This window comes from Phoxinus phoxinus (assembly GCF_949152265.1).
Source record: "Phoxinus phoxinus genome assembly, chromosome: 6".
NCBI lineage: Eukaryota > Metazoa > Chordata > Actinopteri > Cypriniformes > Leuciscidae > Phoxinus > Phoxinus phoxinus.
In genome coordinates this window covers 415,351-424,324 of record NC_136881.1, presented here as the reverse complement: position 1 = coordinate 424,324, position 8,974 = coordinate 415,351, and the positions used below count along the sequence as shown (strand labels likewise).

Genomic DNA, 8,974 nt, shown 5'->3' with positions numbered 1-8,974 from the left:
GTGAGATGTCAGTCACTTACTGAGGCGATCTGAATGGGCGGGGCCAGAGTGATGGGCGTGGCCGCGGAGGCGGAGATACTGGCTCCACTGGAACTGCTCTGATGACCAGCAGCTGCCATGAGCTGAGCCTGAGTCTGCTGCAGGAACACCTGTGTGTGTGTGTGTGTGTGTGTGTGTGTGTGCGTGTGTGACAGAGAGTGTGTGTGTGTGTGTGTGCGTGCGTGCGTGTTTGTGTGTGTGTGTGAGTGTGTGTGCGTGTGTGTGACAGAGAGAGTGTGTGTGTGTGTGTGAGTGTGTGTGTGTGAGTGTGTGTGTGTGTGTGTGTGTGTGTGTGTGTGTGTAAGGGAGAAAAAGAGATTTTTTTGAGAAAAGAATGATAACTGATAATGAAATAAATTATAACATGATTAAAATAAACAAAAAAGCTTAATAAATGCTTTTTTATTTGAATAACTACACAATAAGATACAAAATGCTTGAAATAAATCAATAGTAAACAAAAGTCAACCAAATTTAGATTAAGTTTTTAAACTTTAAATTATTCAAATTAATAATTTTTATTAAAGCTGCAGTCCGGCACTTTTTTGGGTTTAAAAATATCAAAAAAGACATTTTTGAAAAAAACCTTAACCAGCCAGTGTTCAAAACGATCTGCTTGCCTTACCTCGATTCAAAACGGTAAGCTTGTAATAATGATTTTAATTCCAGTGGTACTGGTGGATTTCCGCGGGAATTTCGAGCATGTCTTTGCGTCATTACGTCACTTCTGTACACATAGAGAAGGAGTCCCGGCTAGCGTGTGTGGATGATGGTGGAGATTTAGCTTAGCACTTGGTATGGCGGATCCCGAAAGTTTAAAGCGACAATCACCAGTGACAACTGGAGATTCACCAGTTGTAAAACCCAAAGACTTCGGACTTCAGAGTGGCTACAGAAAAAATATATTTTTCACGTTTTGACGTGATATAAGCAATCGTTAGATTTAATCAGCATAGCCTACTGCAATGCTTCCCCCCACCCCCCGAATTTGGTCAGAACAAAAGTCAATGTTTCTTACTTGTTCAGATGAGATTTACCGATGAAAATTCTAATGTTGACACTTTCAAAAAGTATACTCTGAGATTGCTGATGACAGTAACGTTACAGTATCCACAGCGACGCGGCAGCCTCAATACATTGTGTTCATCCGCGCTGTCTCATGCCGATTTACTACCCACGCACAGTTAATAATTCCGCGAATAACTGCAATTGCAGATTTCGAACAGAGATGGCGACAAAGAGGAAAAACGACGGACTGCAGCTTTAAATACATAGATTAATGTAAACTGATTTTTTTATTTTATTCAAATAAATAAATAATAAATGAATGCATTTTATTAAAATAATTTTATAAAAATAAATGAGCCGAAAACAAAAAAAAATTTAAAAATTAAAACAAATGTTTTAAAAACTAAATATTTAACACATTTATGATATTAATCGCCAGGACGATGATGTGTAAAGCCGATCTGGAGTGAACGTCCCTGACCTGTGCAGCGCTCCTCTCGTAAACCACCGCTCGTTATGCAGCGCATATATCTGCATAGATTAGCATACTCTCTCCCACCTGATCTCGCGTTAGCATGACACGCTGATCTCGCGTTAGCATGACACGCTGATCTCGCGTTAGCATGACACGCTGATCTCGCGTTAACATGACACGCTGATCTCACGTGTAGTTAGCATGACACGCTGATCTCGCGTTTAGTTAGCATGACACGCTGATCTCGCGTTTAGTTAGCATGACACGCTGATCTCGCGTTTAGTTAGCATGACACGCTGATCTCGCGTTTAGTTAGCATGACACGCTGATCTCGCGTTTAGTTAGCATGACACGCTGATCTCGCGTTTAGTTAGCATGACACGCTGATCTCGCGTTTAGTTAGCATGACACCCTGATCTCGCGTTTAGTTAGCATGACACCCTGATCTCGCGTTTAGTTAGCATGACACCCTGATCTCGCGTTTAGTTAGCATGACACGCTGATCTCGCGTTTAGTTAGCATGACACCCTGATCTCGCGTTTAGTTAGCATGACACGCTGATCTCGCGTTTAGTTAGCATGACGACACGCTGATCTTGCGTTTAGTTAGCATGACACGCTGATCTCGCGTTTAGTTAGCATGACACCCTGATCTCGCGTTTAGTTAGCATGACACGCTGATCTCGCGTTTAGTTAGCATGACACGCTGATCTCGCGTTTAGTTAGCATGACACGCTGATCTCGCGTTTAGTTAGCATGACACGCTGATCTCGCGTTTAGTTAGCATGACACGCTGATCTCGCGTTTAGTTAGCATGACACGCTGATCTCGCGTTTAGTTAGCATGACACGCTGATCTCGCGTTTAGTTAGCATGACACGCTGATCTCGCGTTTAGTTAGCATGACACGCTGATCTCGCGTTTAGTTAGCATGACACGCTGATCTCGCGTTTAGTTAGCATGACACGCTGATCTCGCGTTTAGTTAGCATGACACGCTGATCTCGCGTTTAGTTAGCATGACACGCTGATCTCGCGTTTAGTTAGCATGACACCCTGATCTCGCGTTTAGTTAGCATGACACCCTGATCTCGCGTTTAGTTAGCATGACACCCTGATCTCGCGTTTAGTTAGCATGACACGCTGATCTCGCGTTTAGTTAGCATGACACCCTGATCTCGCGTTTAGTTAGCATGACACGCTGATCTCGCGTTTAGTTAGCATGACGACACGCTGATCTTGCGTTTAGTTAGCATGACACGCTGATCTTGCGTTTAGTTAGCATGACACCCTGATCTCGCATTTAGTTAGCATGACACGCTGATCTCGCGTTTAGTTAGCATGACACACTGATCTCGCGTTTAGTTAGCATGACACGCTGATCTCGCGTTTAGTTAGCATGACACACTGATCTCGCGTTTAGTTAGCATGACACGCTGATCTCGCGTTTAGTTAGCATGACACAGTGATGTCGAACATATTGTTGTTATATTTTGTACAGCAGGGCTCCAAACAAAAAAATCAAGTAAGGCGCCATTGGCTCCTATAGGGGGAAAAAACAGGCGCCAAATAATTTTTTTAAGAGCCACATAACACTGCATTTACTTTAGTCACCCTGTTGTGTGCATGTCTCTCCTCTTCTTACAGTTTCAGCATTTTCATCTTGTGAATGTTCTGGGAACTGAAGCTTATTTGGGAACTGAATGTCACTTCCGACTTATGAACTATATACAGTCAAATTATTTTTTTATATAATAAATAATAAATTCCCGCAGCTCGTGCTAACGGTGCGGTCTGTGGAGCATTCTTCGCGATTATGTGATCGCGTGCATTTTTATGCTTGTTACTGTCCGTGTTTTCTCACAGTCTCTTTTTTGAAATGGTTAGTTCCTGTAATGAACTCCGCTTTCCCCGCTATTTCTTTGCCCGCTCTTGAACAAAAGTCACAAAACATTTTTTGTGTCTCGTGATCATACCTCAGCCAAGAAAACTCCTGAATCCAGGACGTTTTGAAATGTCTTTCGACACGGTGTTCATTGCCTGATGCGGAGAGATGAATCCCTGTGTCTGGCATCCTCCAGCGCTCGTGCTAGCACAGCTGCTGTGTTGTTAGCAGAGGTGTGTCATGCGGCTGGTGATTGACAGAGATGAGGATTGCTTGAAGAAGTCCGATATTTTTCGCTTTGACATTTTTTTTCTGGCGCGAAAGGTGACATTCGCTTTACCCGTTCATATTTTGGCGCTTTCACTCAGTTCACACAAAGCGTCTCATTTCATGACGTTAACAAAACAAATGAAGCGATAGGCTACTGGTTATAAAACATGCACGTATGATGCAGATTTTACAATCAAATGGAGTAAATTTGTATTGTCGCCAATGCCGACCTTGGCAGAAATTTCACTCGCAAATAAATATATTTGGTCGCAGTTTGGAGCCCTGTACAGACATTTTTGTCATTTGTATACCACGATTGTAATCTCTGTTCTGTTTGGCAATAAAATAAAGACAGTGATGTCGCAGATCTCGTACCTGCTGGAGCAGCGCCTGCGCCTGAGCGTTGCTGACGGCACTCGCTGCCGGTGCGCTCGGCGTGTGTGTGTCCGGCGTGTGTGTGTCGTCGGCTGGAGCTGCTGGGAGAGGAGAACACCTGTCAGACACAGGGACACACTTACACACACACACACACACACACACACACACACACACACACACACACACACACACACACACACACACACTGAACTCACCTTCAGGTCCTCGGCTCTCCATGCTGCTTTTACTCAGATCTGCTGGGCTGGACTCTGTGCAGAGACAAGCGTTAGTTCAGTTTCCCTTCAGAACATCGAGATCCTGTAACCCCCCCCCCGTCCAGCTCCACTCACGGGTCAACACACCAGAACTACCCAGATATAACCATCCTGACTCCGCCGAGATCTGTGACCCGATCTGTAGGGCTAAAGCGAGTCGACTGCGATGCGAGCGGTTTCCTAATTCCGTGTGTTGATGAACATCTGGATGCTGTGAGCTCAGCCGAGTCCAGAGCCGCGCGGCGCTACGACAGCGGTCGCTCGCGCACACAAAGGCTGCCGCTGGAAGCGCACACACTCCATAATGAAAGTTAATCAGTATTCAGCTGATTAAAGCCGTATGCAAATCTCGCTCCCGTCGCTCATTAGACGAGCGCCGCTTTGAAGTTCCGCGAGCGATTCATTTCGCGCGGACCTCTGAAAGCTTTCTGCATAATTCAACATTTTTCATAAATATTTATCAGCTCATTTGCATATTAATTGGATAGCTTTTAGGACGTGGGATTCGGCGAGCACAACAGCGAGGGAGAAGTGAGACAAGGCCAATTACCAGCTGTGTGTGACTGTTTTAATTACCCGGGGGGGGGGGGGGGGGGGGGGGGGCTTCCCAGCATGCAACACGAACCCCGGCTACGATGAAAGAATGTGTCGGCTAATGACCGCCGTCTCGAAACATCCCGAGTCAGACTGGACGAGCTCATTTATCTCCAACCACAAGAGAACCAGGAGAACTGACCACCAAACTCTGAGGAAGAGGACCTCCGGGAGCGCGTGCCATAATACAACATCATTTAAAAAATACATTTTTCTTGCAATTCTAAAAAAGAAAAGGTAAAAATTCCAAGATATAAAGTCAGAATTCTGAGATAAAAAATAATAATAATAATTTTAAGAAAAAAAGTCGCATTTAACTTTCTTATATTTAATTCCACGGCGCAAACACGCTTCCGTAACTCATCCTGACGCGATCAAAGACTCGCACGCATCTAACGCACAGGCCAACAGTCATGTGACTAACTCAAGCTGTTGCTATGACGACCACGACCCCACCGAGAGAGAGAGAGAGAGAGAGAGAGGGAGAGAGTGTGTGTGTGAGAGTGTGTGTGTGTGTGAGCGAGTGAGAGAGAGAGAGTGAGTGAGTGAGTGAGAGAGACAGAGTGTGTGTGTGTGTGTGTGTGAGAGAGAGAGAGTGTGAGTGAGTGAGTGAGTGTGTGAGAGAGTGTGTGTGTGTGTGAGTGTGTGAGAGAGAGAGAGTGTGTGTGTGTGAGCAAGAGAGAGAGAGAGAGTGTTTGTGTGTGTGTGTGTGTGTGTGAGAGTGTGAGTGTGTGAGAGCGAGAGAGTGTGTGTGTGTGTGAGAGAGTGAGTGAGTGTGAGCGAGCGAGCGAGCGAGAGAGTATGTGTGAGAGAGTGAGTGAGTGTGTGTGTGTGTGTGTGTGTGTGTGAGTGAGTGAGAGAGAGAGAGTATGTGTGAGAGAGTGAGTGAGTGTGAGCGAGCGAGCGAGAGAGTATGTGTGTGTGTGTGTGTGTGTGAGTGAGTGAGAGAGAGAGAGTATGTGTGAGAGAGTGAGTGAGTGTGAGCGAGCGAGCGAGAGAGTATGTGTGTGTGTGTGTGTGTGTGAGTGAGTGAGAGAGAGAGAGTATGTGTGAGAGAGTGAGTGAGTGTGAGCGAGCGAGCGAGAGAGTATGTGTGTGTGTGTGTGTGTGTGTGAGTGAGTGTGTGAGTGAGAGAGAGAGAGAGAGTGTGTGTGTGAGTGAGAGAGAGTGTGTGTGTGTGAGTGAGTGAGAGAGAGTGTGTGTGTGTGAGAGAGAGAGAGAGAGAGAGAGAGAGTTATAACTCAAAAGAGAACAGTTGTGAGAAACAGGATTTACATACGGCCGCTGCGAGGGCTTCAGTAAGCTAGCTGACAGACAATGCATTATGCAAATGTTTTAATTAATAGAATTTTAAATAAGCAATTAATTAGCCTTTCAAACTATTGAACGCAGCGCTGCATAATCTCAGGCAGATAAGTGGCATAAAGCACAACCGGGAGGAATGAAGTATTCATGCAACGGAAACATCTCCACTGAACTGCCGTCCAAACTTTTCTATTAGACCCGGAGAACTCATTAATATTCATCAGCCTTAATTAACCCATCGTCCTGTGTGTGCCAATCACGCGCTCCAAAACATCACACACTGATAAACATCTACTGTCCAAGTGTTTAACCCTCTGGAGATATTACCATTTCAGTGAGATTAATGTACTATATTTTAGTCAATAACGCTTTTTATTTAATATTTTGTATTTTTAGGCGATTTTATGGTACTAAATTATACTTGCGCTGTATTTATAATCCATTTATTCACTTTCTGAGCATAGACCTGTAAATCTCGAGCGCTTTAGAGCGACAGACTGAAGTTTGATCTCTTCTCAAACACGACTTGGCAGATTATTGCTGGAGAAAGAACAGTTGAAGTGAATTTAAAAATAAGTTTTATTATGAAAAATGTGCCAAAAAACTATTTCCAATGTTTTACTCTAAAACTGTGATCAATCAAAGCCATAAATCTAACCAAGTTGTGTTAAACATTTGAGCTTGAGGTCTCAAAAAAAAGATCTTTCATGAGATGTTGTTTGTCCGCAGTACCAAACGCTTCCACTAGAGGAAATCTGTCCCGAAAGATCATTCAAGATCCAAAACCAATGGATGAAGAAGAAGAAGAAAAAAATAAATAAATACAATAAAATTCGGTCAAACATGTGCGAAGAGCTCCAGAGTTCACCACAAGATAACTACACCAGAGATCGGTGTTTCTCATCAGCGCAGGATTCGGATTCTGATTCTTCAGTGTGAACACACACTATTGGCATCGAAGAGTGCATTATTATGCGAATTGGGGCGAACAAACAGCTTGGTGTGGTTTCGCAGACTAGCGATGACCGATGCGTGTACATCCATAAAGTCCGTCAGAAGATCCCGATTCTACACTGCGATGTGTGAAAAACTGGAGACAAATTAATATGCAGTGGACACACACACACACATATAACAGTGCACACACACCACCTGGATGTTCTGCAATGAGCTCAGTGCATAAATGTAAATGTAATGTTCCCGAGAGACTCAAGAGAAACCGGAATAAGTTCAAGGTAAAATCTCATGCACTCCACATCCAAACACAATCACACAGTGCGCATTAGCTCGGGGAAATTAATCATTCATGAACACGGCGTTTGTACTCATGAATATTCATGAGCAGCTCTGTATATTTAATCCGCGCGATAAATAAATAGTGTGACGCGTCTCTCATCTGGAATGAAACTGACGTGTAAATTATGCAGAAAGAATGAAGCGCATTAAACACGCAGGGCTGATGTTATTATGCAAATCCGCAGTTTTTAATGTAGTTTCTCCCCAGCCACTTTACAGATTACTCAGCACCAGACACGTTTGGGAAAGGGAAACTTTTCACACACTGTAGTTTATTACCTGTTGGGGACCATGCACACCAGCCCAACGCGCACGCGCACGCAGACCCTGCCGGGGTGTTTATGTTGCCCCGGGGGCAAACAGTCGAGCAGGAGAAGAACAGCTCAGGCTCAAGTTTGTCTTTTGCTTTTAGTTCGCCACAACACAGATTAAAGTGATGAATTATGATTCAACATCACGCGTGCGCGTTTACCGCTGAACAAATACATGAATATGCAAATTCGCGGCCGTTGAGTTTCTCTCTCGGCCGAACGAGCGACACAAAGCGCGCTAATAGCAGCACTGCTAACTCTCTCTCTCTCACACACTTCACAAACATCATCCACAGCGCGATACACCCGCGCGTTCCGACCAGTTTGACCCATCTCCCCAGTAGACCCACGCGCTGTGCTTTAGCACGAGACTGTGTGGATATGCAGCACGCACGCGCGCCATTTCAAATGATGAGAGTTTAGTACAGGACAAACAACTCTCATCTGCTACTGACCGACTCAAATCATTTCCTAAACAATAAACATTCCTCCCCACTGTGATCGATTCTGTCCGCAAACGATCGGCGTGTGTGTTTGACTTTTGTTTACTTGAGGCGGATGGGGGAATATGAATATGTAAAATGTAATAATTACCTGCAGTCGAGCGCTCATCTTGAGTCGTTGATCCTCCGTCCGCCATTTTGAATATTTAGTGTGAGAGTGAAACCCCGCCTACTGCTAACACACACACACACACACACACACACACAGGTCCGGCCCCTGACTCACTGACACAAAACTTCAGAACTAACACATAATTCGACAATTAAAAAAAATAAAATTAATCAATTTTCCCAGCTAACAAGAAACGTTTTGTCAAAGTAACAACTCTTCTTCCAGTAGGCTAACGTTTATAGACTATTCGTTCAAAGTTTTGTGGTCATTAATCTTAAAACTTAGCACAAAACATTATAGCCTATTTTCATGGAACTTTTTTTCCTGAAACGTTTTAGTTGGACGTTCGTCTAGCGGTTTTTAAATGTTTTAAACAATCAAAAGTCACGTTTCCTTAAAGGGACAGTTCACCCAAAAATGAAGATTGTGTCGTCATTTACTCTCCCCCATGTTGTTCCAGACCTGCATGCGTTTCTTTCTTCTGATGAACACAAAATAAGATATTTTGAAGAATGTTGGGTTTTCC

General features: G+C 44.1%; 1 protein-coding gene across 8 annotated transcripts in view; it reads right to left on the bottom strand.

The window, feature by feature from the left end:
• The window catches only part of pou2f1a (POU class 2 homeobox 1a), a 28,204-nt gene extending 19,420 nt beyond the window's left edge, over window positions 1-8,784 (bottom strand). For 2 of the 8 annotated variants that reach the window (XM_079614842.1, XM_079614841.1), the window contains exons 1-4: window positions 8,428-8,515; window positions 4,268-4,321; window positions 4,050-4,147; window positions 21-149 (exon numbers count right to left, since the gene is read on the bottom strand). In XM_079614842.1, the coding sequence (XP_079470968.1) occupies window positions 21-149; window positions 4,050-4,147; window positions 4,268-4,321; window positions 8,428-8,473 (327 nt within the window). In that variant the 5' untranslated portion in view covers window positions 8,474-8,515. Of the gene's footprint in view, window positions 1-20; window positions 150-4,049; window positions 4,151-4,267; window positions 4,322-7,801; window positions 8,390-8,427 lie in introns of those variants that run through there. The other 6 variants (XM_079614840.1, XM_079614839.1, XM_079614845.1 and 3 more) reach the window with 6 other exon arrangements.
• Between the last annotated feature and the right edge of the window lie 190 nt (window positions 8,785-8,974).